Genomic DNA, 21,782 nt, shown 5'->3' with positions numbered 1-21,782 from the left:
AAATACTTTTTTAATCATGAATTTAAGTGAATAATATTATAAAGGGCTGGCTAGGCAGGGAATTTAGTGCTACATATGTGAATGCTGCTGGGTTAGAGGGCATGAGAGATCTGACAGATTACCTTTAAACATATTTTTTATTTACGACAAAAAAAAAATTACAATTTTCACACAAGTAACTGGGGCTGTCCTAGACTCGTACTTCATGTTTCAGGAAATCCTCTTTAACATTAGTCACAATTAGAGATGGGTGGACACCTGGATGTTGGGTCTGGGGGGTTCGGCTGAATAGTTACAAAAAGGTTCGAGTACCAGAACATTACCTGTACCCGAACCCGGACCCCATTCACTTGGCACCGGTAAAAAAAAAAGGTATATTTTTAAATTGTTTATTTACAGCGCAGGAGCCGGCTAATGAATATCCCATCAGCCGCTCCTTCTCGCACTGTTATTAGAGGCATCAGGCGTCGGATGATGGGAGCAGTAGTACCGGCGGTGATGTCATCGAGGTTACCTCCAGTCACTGAGGCCTGCTTGCACTGAGAGTTTATTTAAATAATAAAACAATACGGCATGGGGATGAATATGCAAGGTGATGAATAAGCGCTCCACCCCTATGGGAGTGGAGAAGTGTCCATATTCATCATCTTAATGAGCGGTACCACGTGACCGCTGAGCACAGGAAGAACTGCAGGCAGGCACAGGCAGCCGGAACTAGATGCAGTGCCAGCACCAAGGGCACGCAGGTAGTTGAGTATGATGTGTGTGTCAGCTCCTGGCACCCGCTGCTCCACCGCACCCCCGCCCCCGCCGGCTTTCTGTACCGTGGATCTTAACTAGTAACACAGACTTTCTGGTAGGTGTTTGGTATGGATGGCGAACTTTACTGTTCGGGTTCTCCCATCTCTAATCACAATGAACAATCTGTTCCTATTAGTGTTGAGCGAGTGTACTCGTTGCTCGGGTGGTCTTCGAGTATTTGTAACTGCTCGGAGATTTAGTTTTTGTTGACACAGCTGCATGATTTACGGCTGCTAGCCAGCTTGAGTACATGTGGGGGTTGCCTGGTTGCTAGGGAATCCCCACATGTATTCAAGCTGTCTATCAGCTGTAAATCATGCAGCTGAGGTGACGAAAACGAAATCTCCGAGCACTACAAAATACTCGGAGATCACCCGAGCATGCTCGGGAAAACCCGAGCAACAAGTATTCTCGCTCATCACTAGTCCCTATCTTTTGTATTTGCTCATCTAATGGGCATGTGCAAATGTCATTGTGAAGAAGAGGGAGCAGGGGGAGCTATGATTGGTGGATCCTGTGTTATGAGCTATTTATAGATGCGTTGCCTGTCATTATCATAATCCTGCCTCAGAGGATAATTCTGCGCCATCTTGGAGGATGAAGTCTTTTTTTCTTCTCCAGCAAGATGGCGCTGCTGGCGCAATAGTTTTCGGATCTCTATACACACCGATAGCTACTGCGCAGGCGTGGTGGGCGTCATTTTCAAATTCTTTTTTTTCATTGCTCAATTAAATAAGCAAAAGGGATTAACCCCTTCCCTTAGGGTACCGTCACACACTGCCATTTCGATCGCTACGACGGTACGATTCGTGACGTTCCAGCGATATCGTTACGATATCGCTGTGTCTGACACGCAGCAGCGATCAGGGATCCTGCTGAGAATCGTACGTCGTAGCAGATCGTTTGGAACTTTGTTTCATCGCTGGATCTCCCGCTGTCATCGCTAGATCGGTGTGTGTGACACCGATCTAGCGATGCGATCCAGCGATGCGTTCGCTTGTAACCAGGGTAAACATCGGGTTACTAAGCGCAGGGCCGCGCTTAGTGACCCGATGTTTACCCTGGTTACAAGCGTAAAACTAAAAAAAAACAAACAGCACATACTTACATTCTGGTGTCAGTCAAGTGAGTGCGGGAAGCAGACGGCAAGGGACCTGACGGACACCAGAATGTAAGTATGTGCTGTTTGTTTTTTTTTTAGTTTTACGCTTGTAACCAGGGTAAACATCGGGTTACTAAGCGCGGTCCTGCGCTTAGTAACCCGATGTTTACCCTGGTTACCCGGGTACCTCGGCATCGTTGGTCGCTGGAGAGCTGTCTGTGTGATAGCTCCCCAGCGACCACACTACGATTTACCTACGATCACGGCCAGGTCGTATCGCTGGTCGTGATCGTAGGTAAATCGTATAGTGTGACGGTACCCTTAGGGTGCGAGAATCTCATTAACACAAAACTGAAAATAAAGATTAGGAAACAACTACTACATGGACTTCATCAACCAAGGTATCATTTTATTCAGTATAACGGCGCTGACCTTACACTTGTGTGTAGGTTACTATTCATAACCCTCCTGACAGGTTTCCTTTAAGTATGTGTGTTGCTGAACACCGTTTTGAATAGTGCAGTCTACTACACTATTCCATACTTTTATTTGTAGTATACTACCATATATGCAGTACAGACCAAAAGTTTGGGCACACCTTCTCATTTAAAGATTTTTCTGTATTTTCATGACTATGAAAATTGTGCATTCACACTGAAGGCATCAAAACTATGAATTAACACATGTGGAATTATATACTGAACAAGAAAGTGTGAAACAACTGAAAATATGTCTTATATTCTAGGTTCTTCAAAGTAGCCACCTTTTGCTTTGATGACTGCTTTGCACACTTTTGACATTCTCTTGATGAGCTTCAAGAGGTACTTCCAACAATCTTGAAGGACTTCCCAGAGATGCTTAGCACTTGTTGGCCCTTTTGCCTTCACTCTGCAGTCCAGCTCGCCCCAAACCATCTCGATTGGGTTCAGGTCTGGTGACTGTGGAGGCCAGGTCATCTGGCGTAGCACCCCATCACTCTCGTTCTTGGTCAAATAGCCCTTACACAGCCTGGAGGTGTGTTTGGGGTCATTGTCCTGTTGAAAAATAAACGATGGTCCACCTAAACGCAAACCGGATGGAATAGCATGCCACTGCAAGATGCTGTGGTAGCCATGCTGGTTCAGTATGCCTTCAGTTTTAAATAAATCCTCAACAGTGTCACCAGCAAAGCACCCCCAAACCATCACACCTCCTCCTCCATGCTTCATGGTGGGAACCATGCATGTAGAGTTCATCCGTTCACCTTTTCTGCGTCGCACAAAGACACGGTTGTTGGAACCAAAGATCTCAAATTTGTGCTCATCAGACCAAAGCACAGATTTCCACTGGTCTAATGTCCATTCCTTGTGTTCTTTAGCTCAAACAAGTCTCTTCTGCTTGCTGCCTGTCCTTAGCAGTGGCTTCTTAGCAGCTATTTTACCATGAAGGCCTGCTGCACAAAGTCTCCTCTTAACAGTTGTTGTAGAGATGTGTCTGCTGCTAGGACTCTGTGTGGCATTGACCTGGTCTCTAATCTGAACTGCTGTTAACCTGCGATTTCTGAGGCTGATGACTCCGATAAACTTATCTTCAGAAGCAGAGGTGACTCTTGATCTTCCTTTCCTGAGGCTGTCATCATGTGAGCCAGTTTCTTTGTAACGCTTGATGGTTTTTGCAACTTTCAAAGTTCAAGAGAGGCCTGGATGTCTTCCTGGAGCAGAACAATATTGTATCATACAATTATTAGGTTCTGTAGAAGGACGTAGATCTGGGTATTTATTATGATGGAATATAGGCTGAACTGGATGGACAAATGTCTTTTTTCGGCCTTACTAACTATGTTACTATGTTACTATGTTAAGTTTTCCCAATTTTTCGGACTGACTGACCTTCATTTCTTATAGTAATGATGGCCACTCGTTTTTCTTTACTTTGCTGCTTTTTTCTTGCCATAGTACAAATTCTAACAGTCTATTCAGTAGGAATATCAGCTGTGTATCCACCAGACTTCTGCACAACACAACTGATGGTCCCAACCCCATTTATAAGGCAAGAAATCCCACTTATTAAACCTGACAGGGAACACCTGTGAAGTGAAAACCATTCCCAGTGACTACATCTTGAAGCTCATCAAGAGAATGCCAAGAGTGTGCAAAGCAGTCATCAAAGCAAAAGGTGGCTACTTTGAAGAACCTAGAATATAAGATATATTTTCAGTTGTTTCACACTTTTTTGTTCAGTATATAATTCCACATATGTTAATTCATAGTTTTGATGCCTTCAGTGTGAATGTACAATTTTCATAGTCATGAAAATACAGAAAAATCTTTAAATGAGAAGGTGTGTCCAAACTTTTGGTCTGTACTGTACATGATTGGGCTCTGCCAATTCCAGCAGTAACCATAACTATGCGCTTGCACACTTGCTGTCATATGACAGCTAGCGTATCATCCGTGCCTTGCAGTGTTCTATTCTCTGATATCGCTGAAACTAGTAGTCACATTACTGCAAGTATGACTGCACTGGAACCAGCAGAACCAAATCCTAGTGTAGATATATATGTATCAGTAAAATGAAAATATAATTTTTTTTTTTAGAGGTGTGGGGAGGCCAAAATAGAACTTTTGCTATGGGGCCCTGTGAATTCTATATATGCCCCTGCTTGCAGGGCAGTAATTATGAGGGCAATCTGGCCTGTTCCTCAGAGCACGAGGCTCCAGGAATCCAATGGCCAGATTCCCGTCATCATAAGTGACATGCCGAGCAGGGAGAGGGGCCCAGACGCATTTCTTGCACATTGGCCCCAAGCTGTAAGTGTGCGGCCTTTGTATGATGATAATCTTAAAAAAACAAAAATAAACAAAATAAAAACAATTTTGTGGGAATGCTTTGATTTCCAAAATAGAGAAAAATAAACTACAAAAATGTATTTTTTAACTTTTTGAATAATTTACCAATAAAGAAAAAAAATAATAAAAAAGCACTGTTACAATAAAATAGTCTAACACATTGACTATAAATCACAAACTATACTTTATAAAGTAAAAATTATTAGGGTAGAATAATGAATACAAATATTGGGGTTCCTACATGAACACAATTGATGAAGTGTCTGGTCATTGATGGACAAAATACTGAGGTTGTTAAGGAATTAAAGGGAACCAGTCAACCACAAACGTGATTTACCTTCAGATACGGGGTCAATCAGGTTAATAGCGTTACAGTGCAGACCAGCTGCCTTTATACAGTACAAACCAATGCTTCCAAGAGAAAATGAACCTTAGTCTGCCGTCACACTAGCAGTATTTGGTCAGTATTTTACATCAGTATTTGTAAGCCAAAACCAGGAGTGGAACAAGTAGAGAAAAAGTATAATAGAAACATATGCACCACTTCTGCATCTATCACCCACTCCTGGTTTTGGCTTACAAATACTGATGTAAAATACTGACCAAATACTGCTAGTGTGACGGCAGCCTTATTCCTCCCAGGAGCTGCCGGCTTTCAGTCATAGAGGTGTGCTGGGAGTAATTACAGTCATTGTAATCTACGTTCTGAGCAGCAACTCTACGCATGCCATGGTACTGTGATAGCTCGCTCTGCACAGATTCATGGCTGAGAGAGCTGTCAATCAAAATGCTAGGGCGTACTCAGAGCCACCGTTCACTATCTACTGAGTGGTGGTCAAGCACCCCCCATATAACTGAAAGCTGGCAACTCTCCGGGGGAATAAAGTAAATTTTCTCCATGCAGACACACTTTCAATAAGGCAGTTGGACTGCATTGTATTGCTATTAACCTGAAGATTATCCCTATGTACAGGTTTATAGCATTTGGGGACTTGGTCCTCCTTAACCTATGGACTCCTCCCTAAAAGTTTTATAAAATGAAACAAAAGAATTGATTGAATAAATTTGTGTTTAGGTTAAGTAAATATGCAGCTTACTAATGAACTCTTAATTTTTGTTCCCAGTTATCCAGCTGTCTGTGAATTCCTTCAGCACAATAACTTGTTATCTATACTTCGAGCTCACGAAGCCCAGGATGCCGGGTAAGTTAGCGATTAGAACTATTAATTTACTGGTTAACACACAAGATGTGATGGCTGAAGTTTAATTATTTTATTAGGGTGAGTTAACACATTTTCTAAAACCGTGATAAAAAATGCATCACAGAAAGTAACGTTTCAACTAAGCTCATGATGACACCTCTGGGCTTCAACAAAACTTTATTGGCTTGTGCCATTTGTTCAGTGCCCATCTGAAATCAGGGAGGTGGACAAACTAAGCACAGAAGTCAAGCTTACTGCTCCTATAATCCACTCTATATGGCTTGATTGATGTCTCTAAGGACAGAGTACATCATGCCAAGTCTTTCTGAAATCTTAGGCATGTGGTGTTGACAGTGCCTTGTGAAAGTATTCGGCTCCCTGGAACTTTTCAACCTTTTCACACATATCATGCTTCAAACATAAAGATACCAATTGTAAATTTTTCTTGAAGGATCAACAACAAGTGGAACACAATTGTGAAGTTGAATGAAATTTATTGGTTATTTAAAACATTTTTGGAAATTCAAAAACTGAAAAGTGGGACGTGCAATATTATTCAGCCCCTTTACTTTCAGTGCAGCAAACTCACTCCAGAAGTTCATTGTTGAGCTCTGAATGATCTAATGTTGTCCTAAATGCCTAATGATGATAAATATAATCCATCTGTGTGTAATCAAGTCTCCTTATAAATTCACCTGCTCTGTGATAGTCTCAGGGTTCTGTTTGAAGCACAGAGAGCATCATGAAGACCAAGGAACACAACAGGCAGGTCCGTGATACTGTTATGGAGAAGATTAAAGCCGGATTTGGATATAAAATTATTTCCAAAACTATACACATCCCAAGGAGCACTGTGCAAGCGATCATATTGAAATGGAAGGAGTATCATACCACTGCAAATCTACCAAGACCCGGCCGTCCCTCTAAACTTTCACCTCAAACAAGGAGAAGACTGATCAGAGATGCAGCCAAGAGGCCCATTATCACTCTGGATGAACTGCAGAGATCTACAGCTGAGGTGGGACAGTCTGTCCATAGGACAACAATCAGTCGTACACTGCACAAATCTGGCCTTTATGGAAGAGTGGCAAGAAAAAAGCCATTTCTCAAAGATATCCATAAAAAGTGTTGTTTAAAGTTTGCAACAAGCCACCTGGGAGACACACCAAACGTGGAAGAAGGTGCTCTGGTCAGATGAAACCAAAATCAAACTTTTTTGTAACAATGCCATACGATTTGATTGACGTAAAGGCAACATAGCTCATCACCCTGAACACACCATCCCCACTGTCAAACATGGTGGTGGCAGTATCATGGTTTGGGCCTGCTTTTCTTCAGCAGGGACAGGGAAGATGGTTAAAATTGATGGGAAGATGGATGGAGCCAAATACAAGACCATTCTTGAAGAAAACCTGTTGTAGTCTGCAAAAGACCTGAGACTGGGATGGAGATTTGTCTTCTAACAAGACAATGATCCCAAACCTAAAGCAAAATCTACAATCGAATGGTTCACAAATAAACATATCCAGGAGTTAGAATGGTCAAGTCAAAGTGCAGACGTCAATCCAATCGAGAATATGTGGAGAGAGCTGAAAATTGCTGTTCACGAATGATTTCCATCAATCCTCACTGAGCTCGAGCTGTTCGCCAAGGAGGAATGGGCAAGAATTTCAGTCTCTCGATGTACAAAACTGATAGAGACATACCCCAAGCGACTTGCAGCTGTAATCGCAGCAAAAGGCGGCGCAGCAAAGTATTAAGTTAAAAGGGACGAATTTTATTGCACGCCCCACTTTTCAGTTTTTGAGTTTCCACAAAAATTTACAATAACCAATAAAATTCGTTCAACTTCACAATTGTGTTCCACTTGTTGTTGATTCTTCACCAAAAATTTACATATGGTATCTTTATGTTTGAAGAGGAAAGGGAGCCGAATACTTTTGCAAGGCACTGGAGGTGTACTTCCAATGCAGGTGCAGTGAAGCAGATGGAACTTGCTTGTGCAGTAAGTCGATTGAGCATGGGCAAATACATCTCCATGTGCTGGAAGTAGCTGTCCCTTTAAGCCATTGTATAGAGCTCATGTACTAGGAAAAATAACCATATGTGTTCCATAAAATGTTGTATTAGCGAGGCTTTGTCCCCTAAAAGCATTTCTGTCACAAGCAGAATACTTTTATCTATGGAAGATTGTGGCGCTGCCATACAGGAGCACACCTACGAAGCTCAAGGAGGTCTCCTTGTGTCTCCATAACACTCATAAACTCTGTAGGTCTGTGACTCTATACTGCTATTTTTTTTCTTTTTTTTAAAAAAAGAGGGAAAAATGACAATCAAAGAAGTCCCAAATATTGAAAAAAATGCTAAATATTTTATTGCTAAATATATCAAGATGGAGGAAGGGGGAGACCAACATGTGATGGTATAAAAGCAGTGGACACACTGTACAGGAGTGAGCACAGAAAGTATACAATATATAACAACATACAGTACTTTTGTACCATTACGTGGTGGTCTCCCTCTTCCCCCACCTTGATGTCTTTACCAATAAAATATTTTGCATTTGGGACTTCATTGATCGTTGTTTTTCCCTCTTTTTCTTGCAATCCTCTATGATGATTTGTCCCCACCTAGTAGTCCGATTATAGTATTAGCATGTCTGATACAGTATAATATTATTTAGGTTTGTTGCCGTTTTACTTATGCTAGATATGCTACTTTCTTCCATGAGTAATCTCTATGCTACTTTTTTTTGAAGAAGATTAATTTTACAAATGCGTTTTGTAATGCTGTCTAAGCAGAGCGCCATCTTTTTTTCTTTTGTTTTTTGATGTTTTTTTTTTCCATAATATGTACAGTACCAATTCAATTAATGCAGCTTCATATAACGCAGCTTCACATAACGCAGCTTCACATAACGCAGCTTCACATAACGCAGCTTCACATAACGCAGCTTCACATAACGCAGCTTCACATAACGCAGCACATTTTTCTTGCGATACCAGACTCTAAACCATTCAAGGTGTAACGTGCTATCTATGTTCACTGTCCATCCTGGAACTGTAACATATTATTATAATTATTATTATTTTGTATGTTGTAGGTATCGTATGTATAGAAAAAGCCAAACAACAGGCTTCCCCTCCTTAATCACAATATTTTCAGCACCAAATTACCTAGATGTATACAATAATAAAGGTAAATCATCAGTTTATCATTTATTGTGTTGCAAAGTCCACGAAGTGTAATTTCTGATACTGTTTTTATCCCTCAGACAAGACGTTAGGATAAGTTAACTGTATTGGTTTGTGGTTTTTAAAGATGTACTGGGCCTTGTGTGTGATGACTTGTTCCCCATCTCAGCCATTGAGGGCCAAGTTTCAACAATCTTGTCCCTCCGATGTGCTACAACTTGGACTATAAAATTATTTATGGTAATTTAATAGAAGGGATGAATGTGAGATACATGGTATCTCTAGATACATTACTCTGGTATGTGGTATAAGATACAATACATCAAAAGCCCTGTTTCTGAAGATCAAAATGAGAGTGTTATTGGCTGGCAATTTCTGCATAAAAAAAACACTGTGTATAGATTCCAGTTTGATAATCATTAGTGGAGTAAATTAAATTAATCAGCATTTAATTATGGGTATGTGTATATCTAAGGAAAACTGTAATTTAATGTGTTTTAAGAAGTGACATCTAGACTATCCTTGTTTCTATCAATATGGATCTTCAATCATCTTCAGTCTTTCTATCGCCAGTTGTAGAGGATCTGATGGCTTTTCTATTATGTCTGTTTTAGTAAATATCTGTATGACCTACAATATAATTCTGGCTCATCTCATTTTAGAACTTGTATCTCTGCCCCATGATTCCACCCTGAAATTTATGAGTAAATTGTCAATTAGGAGTTACCGTTCCTCTTGACTTGTTGTACCGTTCCTCTTGACGCATTAGTGCTGCACAAGTTGGCTCTTTTAGTTACAAATGCCGGGGGTGGGGTGGGGGGTGACAGGTTTATTCCCTTTAAGGATTTGAGCTTATACGCATCCTAAGCACTAGACTGGACAGTACCTTTAAAAGCAGGTTTCCATGCAAAAGTAAAAACCTGAGATACATTCCTTGGCTTGTTTTGCAATAGGACAAATAGACATTATGGCTGGAGGGGTTGAATATTGGTAAAATATGTTGCTATGCCACATGAAATTCTGCACTTAAACAAACATTATGCCTTAGGGTGAGAGGCTGCAGTAATAGACTATTTAAAAAGTTTTCTTGAAATGACCTTCAGCGTGTAGAGGAGCGTTAAAAGTTGCCAAATAAGATTTTGGAGTCTGTTTAAAATATCATCTTAATAACGTTCCATTCCAGATGAGTGCCAACAGGCCATTGTATTCTGTAATACCTTTTACACTAGAGCAGTTTTCATCAAGGGTGATGTTGAACTTTCACATTTCACCGTCTTTGAGACTTAGCGACAAGCTTTGCTGATCTCTTCGGCATTCAGTGTCAGATTCCAGCTTATGATCGGATAAATAAATAAACCTACAAAGGGCCCTAAGAGCTACCAGAGGGCAAGCCCCGTCAGCCAATACATATAAACCAAAAAAAGAAAGAACCGAACACCCACTAAGTGCGGAAATGGATAATAAATATGCCTAAACAGATGACAAAGCATCAAATATAGTGATATACAAAAGATCCATACCAAACGGGGTATATATAAGTATAACGTTTAGAACATTAAATTTCAATAGTCAGATCCACTATATAACAAGGACAAACGTGAATGAGCAGCAGACAGCTAAAAAGAACAGCGCATCAGATGTAGCAAAATAGAGGATGCACTGAAAGACTGCACAGATCGGTCGGTCCTTCTTTGTGCTCTTGCTACCAATGACCTGCAACACAAACTGGAGAAGCAGTGTCTGCCTGAGGTTTTTTAGCAATTCACAAGTTATGAATAAGGATCTGCATCTACGCCTCCCGTCTAATCTGCTATCTCTTGGATAACTCTCTTCTTGACCCTTTACAATCTGGTTTCCGCTCTTTACACTACACTGAAACTGCCCTCACTAAAGTCTCTAATGATCTAATAACAGCTAAATCCAAAGGTCATTGCTCCTTATGATTCTCCTTGATCTCTCTGCCGCATTTGACACTGTGGATCACCAGCTCCTCCTCACTATGCTGTGCTCTATAGGCCTCAAGGTCACAGCCCTCTCCTTGTTCTCCTCCTACCTCTCTGACCCCTCCTTCACTGTATCTTTTGCCGGCTCCTCTTCCTCTCCTCGTTCCCTTACTATCGGGGTTCTGCAGGGCTCAGTCCTATGCCCCCTCCTCTTCTCTCTATACACTGCACCTATTGGACAAACAGTCAACAGATTTGGGTTCCAGTATCATCTCTATGCTGACGACACCCAATTATACACTTCTTCCCCTGACATCAACCCTACCCTAATTCAGATACCAAGGATTGTCTGTCTGCTGTCTCTAACATCATGTCCTGCCTCTATCTGAAACTAAATCTCTCCAAAATGGAACTTCCTTCTACTAACCCCACTCTACCCAACATCGAAATTACCCTGGAAGGTTCAGCCATAACTCCCAAGCAGCATGCCCGCTGTCATGGGGTCGTATTCGACACCGAGCTTTCCTTTACTCCCTATATCCGATCACTCACTCGCTCTTGTCACCTGCATCTTAAAAACATCTCCAGAATCCGACCTTTTCGCACCTTTGAAACTGCTAAGACTCTTACTGTCGCTCTTATTCATTCTCCTCTGGACAACTGCAGCTCTTCTGATCGGTCTCCCTCTTACCAAACTTTCTCCTCTCCAATCCATCTTCAATGCGGCAGCCAGGGTCATATTTCTGTCCAGCCGTTTCACCGATGCCTCCATCTTGTGCCAGTCATTACACTGGCTACCCATTCGCTACAGGGTCCAGTATAAACTCATCTATCTCACCCACAAAGCTCTCCACAGTTCTGCACCGCCTTATATCTCCTCTTTCATCTCTGTCGATCGCCCTACACGTGCCCTCCGTTATCAGTAAACTAACTTTGCCCTGTTCCCTCCTTCCAAATATTATTCTGAATCTGCACCCTACTATTAATTTGTCTCCACACCCTCTATGCACATGATAACTGCACTTGATACTTGACTATTGCATATAAACACACGGGCTGATGACCGGATCATTCAGCTTTATATGAAAATCCCTATCTATATATATAATTGTCTAAGGGGTACTTCCGTCTGTTTGTCTGTCTGTCTGTCTGTTTCTCTGTAACGGAAATCCCAGGTCGCGGCCGGCTGGCCGTGACCAATCAGCGACAGGCACAGTCATGTCGCGAATTGGCCCCTCCCTACTTCCGTCCAGTCAGTACCCCCTCCATACTCCCCTCCAGTCATCGCCCACATAGCGTTTTAGAATTGCGTTACACCGTGGCATAACGCGGTGTAACGCAGTCCGTTAACGCTGCCATTAACCGTGTAAGTGTGCCCAACTTTTTACTATTGATGCTGCCTTTTTAACAGGGATTTGGTGCCCCCACATTGCTATATACTATGTGGGCTGTGTTATATACTACGTGGGCTGTGTTATATACTGCTTGGGCTGTGTTATATACTACGTCGCTGTGCTATATACTACGTGGCTGTGCAATATACTACGTGGCTGTGTTATATACTACGTGGGCTGTGTTATATACTACGTGGGCTGTGCTATATATTACGTGGCTATGTTATATACTACGTGGCTGTGCTATATACTACGTGGCTGTGCTATATACTACGTGGGCTGTGTTATATGCTACGTGCGCTGTGAGACTCTTTCTCCCGGGGCCCTCAAAAACCTTCAGCTGGCCCTGGCTTCACTAATTGTATGTGGCCGTCCAGGCGCAACCAATCAGCAAGAGACGCAGTCTGGCTGTGAATTGGTGCGGGAGTTGAACCGGCCAAATCCTGTATATTCATTGCATTATTTTGAAATCTTCATAAATAAACTACATACATATTCTAGAATACCCGATGCGTTAGAATCAGGCCACCATCTAGTTTATTATAATTGCCAGACCTGAAATAATAAGCACTTTTCACCTATTGTGTCCCTCCATTTCCTTGTAGATTGTAAGCTTGCGAGCAGGGACCTCACCCCTAATGTCACTGTTTAAATTGTCTTAACTTGTATTGAATTTATTGTCTGTACATGTCCCCGCTTAATTGTAAAGTGCTGCGGAATATGTTGACACTATATAAATAAAAATTATTATTATTAGTATTATTATTACGCCCAAAGTGATTACTCTGTTTTTCCATCTTGTTGCAGCTGCAGTATTGAAGTATGAGAACAACGTCATGAATATCAGACAGTTCAACTGTTCTCCTCATCCATACTGGCTTCCAAATTTCATGGATGTTTTTACTTGGTCATTACCATTTGTTGGCGAAAAAGGTGAGTTTATCGATCAAAGATTACTTTTCCTGATATATTTCATAAAATATCAATAAATCTAAACAAATAAAAAGGAAATGACCTTCACAACATGACATGATGAGGATGAAGAGGAACATGCCGTTATTTGTGGTCGTGCAGATTACTATTAAATGTGTAGGGGAAATACTGTGTGCCTGCATAATATAGCCGTGTACAGAAGAACCAAGGATTTGAAAGATTGTTTTCTTGAGATGAGACATCTTTTTACTTACAAAAAAAGAAGAAAAGTTTTCTTAATGCATGTATACATCAAAGTCTGTAGCTCTCCAAAGTTACCGTATTTTCCGCTTTGTAAGACGCACTTTTATTTCCCCCAAATTGGGGGGGAAATTAGGGTTCGTCTCACAATCGGAATAGTGAAAAAAAAATAGGGAAAAAGTGATGGAATCTCTTACTGTGGTGCTGGCGGCGGCTGCGTAGCGGGCGGCTGGCAGGAGGCAGGGTCACCGGTGGGGCAGTGCAGCGGACCTGGAGCTGGGGTGGCAGCGCGGTTTCTCCGGTGTTCGGGCGGCGCAGGGCATCGCCATTGTGCTTCCGGTATCCGGAGTTTCCAGTTTCCTGAATAAGCGCCTGTGCCTACGGCACAGGACTTCAAGAAAATGGCCGCTGAGCCAGCGCATGCGCAGATGGAGCTCTCGGTCACTGAGCTCTCGATCTGCGCATGTGCTGCATTAGTTCTCTGCAAATACTAATTGGCAGCAGGGTGAATTCTGGGCTCTGCTGCACACGGAGCCATAAAGCAGAGGAGGGAAAGAAGCCTGATTCTCCTCCTCCTCTGCAGGGATAGATATTGATTGGTGGAGGGAACTGTTGCTGAGCTGCCTCCACCAATCAGATATATGTCCCTGCACAATGTATAGTGTGTCATACGCAGATCCCCCATAATAGTGTGTCATCACCAGATCCCCCATAACAGTGCATCACCACAGATCCCCTATAACTGTCATCTGCAGATCCCCCCTAAGTGCGTCACCACAGATTCCCCTTAACAGTGTGTCATCTGCAGATCCTCCCATAAGTGTGTACCCTGCAGATCCCCCATAACAGTGGGTCATTCCATGTCAAGTGAACCAATGATTTTTACCACTATATTTTTAATTCTTTTGAGTTTTTGTTATTTGGTAATAGTGTGTCAGAGAATGCAAAATGTGATGAAGAAAAAATTCTAGATATTTTTTTTTTATTGATTTTCAAAGTTCGGAAAAAGTGCGAATTTCGGTGTTGCCTGCCTTTACATTTCTCCCCATAACTCAGGCTAGAAAAAAGATAGAGAAACAAAATAAACACCATTCTACTCAGAACTGTACATGCTTTCACCAGATATGTCACAAGAGTATCTTTGATAATATTTTACCTATGCGAACGCAAGCGCAAAACTTTAAAACGTATTTCCGAAAAAAAATGTTTAATTTAAAGAATTCAAAAACTGCACATGTGCTTGCTATGCTCCTATCAACATCTGTACCAAAATACAAGATGGGATCGTGATGGGATCATATTTTAAAAAATAAAACTATTACAGTGTCAGTTCAAAAATCTTGATTTCAGATCTGTTCAGCCTGTGGTCTAACAGTGTGGGGTCTAGATTTACCAAATAATCCATGATTGCTAGATATTACTGTATTATGTTACAGTTTAGAAGCAGGAGAGGACAGAGGAGAAAGCTTTGTTAGGGCTGAGAATGACCAGGGGTAGACGTTGACTGCAGAGCAGATGACCGGCCAGCAGCTCGGGCCTCCACAGACCGTATTCACACCAAATTTTACCACCCAGGAAACTCCTCGAATGGAGGGAGAAAAATATTCTTAACATCCAGTTCATGTATTGTACAAACCAGGACTACGAAGAGGAGGAGAGTTTGTGAGAACCTCGGTTACAGGAAGCAGAACCCATCACAGGGACTCGGCAATACCGGACTGTCATCCCATGTAGTGGAAATAAAGACAGTGACGACCATGAAGTGGTAGAAGGTGGCACAAGATCGGCAATGGATGACACAACTGGCTATGTGACCTGTGAATATGATCGGCGCTGGCGGCTACTGGACTCTCCAAAGATTGTGAAAATGAAGACGTAGAAGTGACTTTTCTGCAGCTTCTGGTCCAGCGCCGTCCTTTGTGTATCCAAGAAAATCAGACATTGTAAAAGTTAAGAAAAATCCGATATAACTCAGGTGGAGCCAAACACCATGACCGGCCGCACATACTGACACAGAAGGAAGCGGTCATTGCTAGTGAGCGCTTATGGACAAGATGACATTTCACCCACTAGAAAGGACACATTGATGATAACAGGCCAGTATAAAAACCTACTATTAATTGTTTGATTAGTTCATATTTTATAGAACGAGGATTTAACTTCTGTACTATTCTCCTTAAACACTTCAGAAATGACATGTTTAGTGATATAGTAGAAAAAAAATTGTTCCATGTATAAATAGGTGGTAGAAATATTGGTTCTTTTAATCTTGTTTTTAACATATAATTAGGATGAGACTGTATCTGGAAAATCACACTTGAGGTGAGGATGTGATCACCTTTTATCTTTTGGCTTGTACAATGAATTCAGGTTGAAAATACTGAGCAAGTTGTGTTATGATGATTAAGATGTATTTATTCTGGCACTTCGGGATTTGTTTTCTGTGTTTCTTTATTGTTACATATAAGTGTTGAATGCAATAAGTTGTAATTTGAAAAGAAAAAAGGAAGAAACTCGCACAAACATAAAATCAGATGATTCAAGGCTTAAAAAGAAATACAAATTTGATAGATCCCAAGTTGAGTCCCTGTACAAATATAAACAAGGACACGAGTAACACACAGGCATGTTTTCACAATTTTAAAAAATACGTTTTTTTTCAGAATTGCGCATCAAAATTTTGAATTTGATTTCTCCAAAACAAAATATCAATAAACATAGTCTTGTGACATATCAAATGAAAGCTGGCACCGTTCTGAGAAAAATGATGCCTCTCCCACCTCTTTATCTTAATTCTAGCCCGTGATATAAAAAAATGTAAAGCCATACCAGGCAAAAATCCACACTTTTTCAAAACTTTAAAAATCTGTAAAAAATTAACTGATGAAGAAAAAAATTTTAAACTTTTAATTTGTAATTAACTAAAGTCGTACTTCATAAAAACAAAAAATAAAAAAAATCTAAAGAAGTAAGGTAAAAAAAATATTCATATTTGGATCACTTGACATGGAATGACCCCAGTGTGTCATCCGCAGATCCTGCCATAAGTGTACCCTGCAGATTCCCCATAACGGTGTGTTATCCGCAGATCCTCCCATAAGTGTGTACCCTGCAGATTCCCCATAACAGTGCGTCACCACAGATCCCCCCATAAATGTGTCATCCACAGATCCTCCCATAAGTGTGTACCCTGCAGATCCCCCATAACAGTGCGTTACCACAGATCCCCCCCATAAGTGTGTCATCCGCAGATCCTCCCAAAAGTGTGTACCCTGCAGATTCCCCATAACAGTGCGTCACCACAGATCCCCCCATAAGTCTGTACCCTGCAGATCCCCCATAACAGTGCGTCACCACAGATCCTCCCAAAAGTGTGTACCCTGCAGATTCCCCATAACAGTGCGTCACCACAGATCCCCCCCATAAGTGTGTCATCCACAGATCCTCCCATAACAGTGCGTCACCACAGATCCTCCCATAAGTGTGTACCCTGCAGATTCCCCATAACAGTGTGTCGTCCGCAGATCCCCATAACAGTGCATCACCCGCAAGTTTTTTGCACACTATTTGGCTCAAAATATTTTTTTTTCTTATTTTCCTCCTCTAAAATCTAGGTGCGTCTTATAATCAGGTGCGTCTTATAATCAGGTGCATCTTAGACAGCGAAAAATATGGTACTTTAAATTGAAGTTACAGAAACCTCTGATCATCATCAGGTTATCAGATGTTTTCCTGAACACCCCCATACCCTCATGCAAGGAATCTGTGGACTTCACACAACCTCCACCCATCATGTCTTCTGACGCATGGATAACTTCTACCTGTGAAAGCTTATGAATGATTTCATATGTATTGACAAGGAAAGATCTTTATGATGATAATCTGGTTCTATTTACTTGTGGTAGAAAGAGTGCAGATTAAGGAAGCCCTTTTTGTTTTTTCCCCACAGTGACAGAGATGCTTGTAAATGTTCTCAGCATTTGCTCAGATGATGAACTCTGCTCAGATGAAGATGCTGATGGTAAGAGAATTTTGGTACTCCATTTCCAGTTTTTATTGCACTTGCTAATCTAAATGTGCCTGTAGGTAAAGTGGATATAAGCATTCTATACAAGGATGAGAGCTAAAGGGAATCTGTCAGCTAATTTTTGCTGACTCATCTGAGAGCAGCATGGTGTAGGCAAAGAGAAGGTGAATCCAATGATGTATCACTTAGTTTACTGGGTGCAGCAATTTTGACACAATCAGACTTTTTAGATTTAGCAATGCAGCAGAGCTGAGGAAGCGAACCCCTCCCACACCAGGCTGTCTATAGACAGTGAGGTGCTTATCACAGAAGGGGGCGGAGCTGGACCAGCTTGTCGCAGCAAGATGATTAAAGCTTCAATCTAAGTAAACACCACACAGCGTGTGATACATCCTCACAGTGCCATGCCTGTTTTTATTGTCCAAAAAAGTGTTGTTTTTTAAGGGGTTTTGATGTGATTTTTATTTTGTTCAGAAGAAATGTTTGTGATTTTGTATCAACTTGTGGCTGAGTTTATTTTAGTATATTTCTTGTACTTTGGTCTCTGTAATATACTAACATGTGGCTGTGTATGCCAGGACATACTAACCCACTCATACTAAAGCCTGCTAATCCCAGTTCTAACTATAATAGGTGTATGCCCACAAGGCTGTCAAGTGTCTACCACTGTTCAGAGCCACACCAAGTTACACCTGACTCATGCCAGTATCTTGTGATCTGCAGCATACAATAAGGTCCTATGTAGGCGCAGTATATCCAGGGGACAGGAAGTTAGCCTTTAGCCAAAAGAAAAAAAATCAGTGTACCTTTTATCTAATAGCTGGTATTAAAAAGGACTGCAGATTCCACTAGATTCATAAAGAGAGTACCCCTGCTTTTCTCCATTACGTCCCTCCTTTTTTCACTACCTTTCTCCACTTACTACTTTCTTCCTTTCTCCACTGCCTCCCGCTTTTCTCCTTTACCACCTGCTTTTCTCCACTACCTCCTGCCTTTTTCCCACTTTTTTCTCTTTTCTTCTTCAGTTTTTCACGCTTCTGTCAGCTATGACTCATGGGCTGTTGCATACTTCACAGGGCGTTATAAACACTTTAGAACTACACCGAATGCTTATTTCCAGTACGGTACACATATAGATAAGTATTGAACATGTAAGGACTAGTTTGTGTTTCTCCCACATTTTAACTTTAAAGCCAAGGTTCTGCCGTTAGAAAAAAATAGCTTTTTTTTTCCCTGTTTGAATTATATATTACATTTTTCAGAAATTTTTCACCAACTTTTTAGTGGTCCTCGTTGACTAGGCAAACATACTCGATCTCGCAGATGGTAAGAATTTACAAATACAACTCCATTTCCCGAAAGTTGCATGTAACATGTAAAGAAAACCAGAAAGCAGTGATTTGGGAGTCTTGTTGCCAGGTTTTAAGTGAAAGTTAGACAATTTTCCATTTAATTAAAAAAAAAAAAACATTCATTTAGAAATTGGTGGCAGCAACACATCTGATAAAAGTTGGTCAGTATGTAAATGTCTGGGGAAGTAAGGAGAACGTTTGATACAGTTGTGAGAGAGGAACGTTGTCCAATTGTTGTCTGAGGTTGGATTCCAGCTGCTCAACAGTCTTGAATCTTTGTTGGATTTTTCATTTCACAGTGCACCAAATGTTTTGTGTTGATGAAAGGTCTGGACTGGAGGCGGCTGGTTCACCACCCGAACTCTTCTTCTGCTAAGCCATGTTGTTATGATGGATTCAGGATGTGGTTTACCATTTTCTTGCTGAAGTATGCAAGGCCTACACTGAAATAGACTTTATCTAAAGGTTACTTATGTTTTTGTAAAACCTGTATATAATGTTCAGAATTGATAGAGCCTTTCAAGATGTGTAAGCGGCCCATAGACACTAATAAATCCCAACACCATCAGAAACGTAGAGTTTTGAACTTTGCGCTGATAACAAGCTAGATGGTCCCTCTCCTCTTGAGGGTTAAGGACATGGTGATCATGGTTTCCATAAATAATTTCACATTTTCATTCATATGATCACAGAACGGTTCTGCATTTTGCCTCACTCCATTGTAAACGAGCTTTGGCCCACAGCAGTCACTAGCGTTTCTAGATTGTGTTGATATATGACTGATTCTTGGCATGGTAGAGCGTTATAACTTGCAGTTGTAAATTGCACTGGCAACTGTGTACCTGTTTTTAATGCAGTGCCACCTGAGGTCTGTAGATCATGAGCATCCAATACTGACTAGTCCCCTGTTAACATAGATTTCTTCAGAATCTCTGAATTTTTTGATCATGGGATATTCAAAGTATCCCAAATTTTATGTTGAGTAACATTTTTCTTAACCCCTTAATGACCGCCAATATGTCATTTTACTGACCTGAGATATAAGAGAATAGCATCCCCATACAGGTGACAATCCAGCAGCTTTCGGCCGTACACTATAGCTGACAACTTGCTGCATCAGCCACGATCAGTGTTGGCACCGTCCATATCAGTTTAACTTCTTAGATGCTGATGTCAATAATGACCATATCATATAAATGAGTAAAAGAGTGTTCGGCCTCCCTCTTTATCCCCATTGGCACTGTGAGATCTTGATTGTGTGGTCCTGATGTTTACTATGGCAGTTCGGCCAAATAGCGACCTTAGAGTCTGCCGGTTCCAGTGGCCTGTTAAAAAGTTAGCGACATTTAGGTGGTAAAATTAAAAGTTTTCATTCCTGTCATGTCACTTTGTATTAATTCCTGAAAAGCACCTCAAGGGTTAATAAACTACCTGACAGCAGTTTTCAGTATGTTGGGGGTGCTGTTTTTAAAATGGTATTACTTTGGGGAGTTTCCCAATATATGGGACCCCTAAAGTCACTTTCCATGAAAGTAATGAAAAATTGCTGCTACATTTTTAAACTTCGTAAAATGGTAACAAAATAAAATAACATTATACAGATTGTGCTGATGTAGAGCAGACATGTGGGAAATGATATTTATAAATGTTTTTGTGTGGTATGACTATCTGGATTAATGGGATAATCATTAAAAGTTTGAAAATTGCTTTTTCTTACATTTTTGTCAAGTGTCTGATATTTTTTATAAACACAAAACATATCGACCTAGATTAACCATTATCATAAAGTATAATGTGCCATGAAAAAACAATCTCAAAATCACTGGGATTTGTTGAAATGTTCCAGAGTTATTACTACATAAAGTAACACTGGTCAAATTTTAAAAAATTTGGCCCAGTCACTAAGTGGTTAGATTGTTCCGCACTATTTAGACATAGCCGTTCAGATTGGTGAACATCTGACCATTTTTGCTAATGAGAAAATCGGCATCACTAACATGTTCTGTTCATACAAAGTCAAGTGAATTGAAACGTAACCCTCTGTTTTTCTTTCGGACCACTTACTTTTCAAGCCTCTTGTTAACCCTGTCCCAACTTTTTTTGAAATGTGTTGCTGCCATCAATTTCTAAATGAGTTGATGTGTTCAAATGACATTTAAATTTGTTAAACTATCAACTTCTGATTTGTGTTCTATGTTCTGTTGTGAATAAAATGTGGCTATAAGAGATTTCCAAATCACTGCATTCTTGTGTTCTTTATATTTTACACAGCTTCGTCGCCATTTTGAATAGTTAGAGTCACAATATAGAGGAGTTTCAAAACATACAACCCTACTGGACACCTGTAGATATCTTAAGAGGGGTTGTTGGGATATTCTTAAGAGTTTTAAAATATTTGACCAATTTGGGTGCATATTCAATTCTGGTGTCCCCAATATTATACAGTAGTCTCCTTCACCTTAAAGGGAATCTGTCATGTGATTTTTTTTTTTTAGTAGGATACTAATAATGTCCTGAAATAGGACTTGCGCAGCCCATTCATAATCTAACTTTTTTTTTTTTGCTGTAGCTTCTCCGGTTGCTATAAGTGTTGGAGAATTCACAGCCGCTGGCCGGCTAGTCAAGCGTATGTAAATCCAAAATAAATATGCACTGCTCTCTGTGCCCATAATCCCACCCGCCCCTCTGTGCCAACATCACAGGTATTAAATCCAAACTGGATATGCACTGTTTCCCTCGCCCATAATCCCGCCCTTTCTTCTGCAT

At 40.9% G+C, this 21,782-nt stretch overlaps 1 protein-coding gene across 2 annotated transcripts in view; it reads left to right on the top strand.

Annotated features, from left to right (window-relative positions):
• Window positions 1-21,782, top strand: part of PPP3CA (protein phosphatase 3 catalytic subunit alpha) — a 413,429-nt gene that overhangs the window by 330,991 nt on the left and 60,656 nt on the right. For both annotated transcript variants that reach the window (XM_069743640.1, XM_069743639.1), the window contains exons 7-10: window positions 5,856-5,933; window positions 9,037-9,131; window positions 13,272-13,397; window positions 17,587-17,658. In XM_069743640.1, the coding sequence (XP_069599741.1) occupies window positions 5,856-5,933; window positions 9,037-9,131; window positions 13,272-13,397; window positions 17,587-17,658 (371 nt within the window). The remainder of the gene's footprint in view (window positions 1-5,855; window positions 5,934-9,036; window positions 9,132-13,271; window positions 13,398-17,586; window positions 17,659-21,782) is intronic.

Source organism: Ranitomeya imitator, chromosome 1 (assembly GCF_032444005.1).
Source record: "Ranitomeya imitator isolate aRanImi1 chromosome 1, aRanImi1.pri, whole genome shotgun sequence".
Taxonomy (NCBI): Eukaryota; Metazoa; Chordata; class Amphibia; order Anura; family Dendrobatidae; genus Ranitomeya; species Ranitomeya imitator.
The sequence above is the reverse complement of the archived record's forward strand: the minus strand, read 5'-3'. Positions and strand labels throughout refer to the sequence as shown.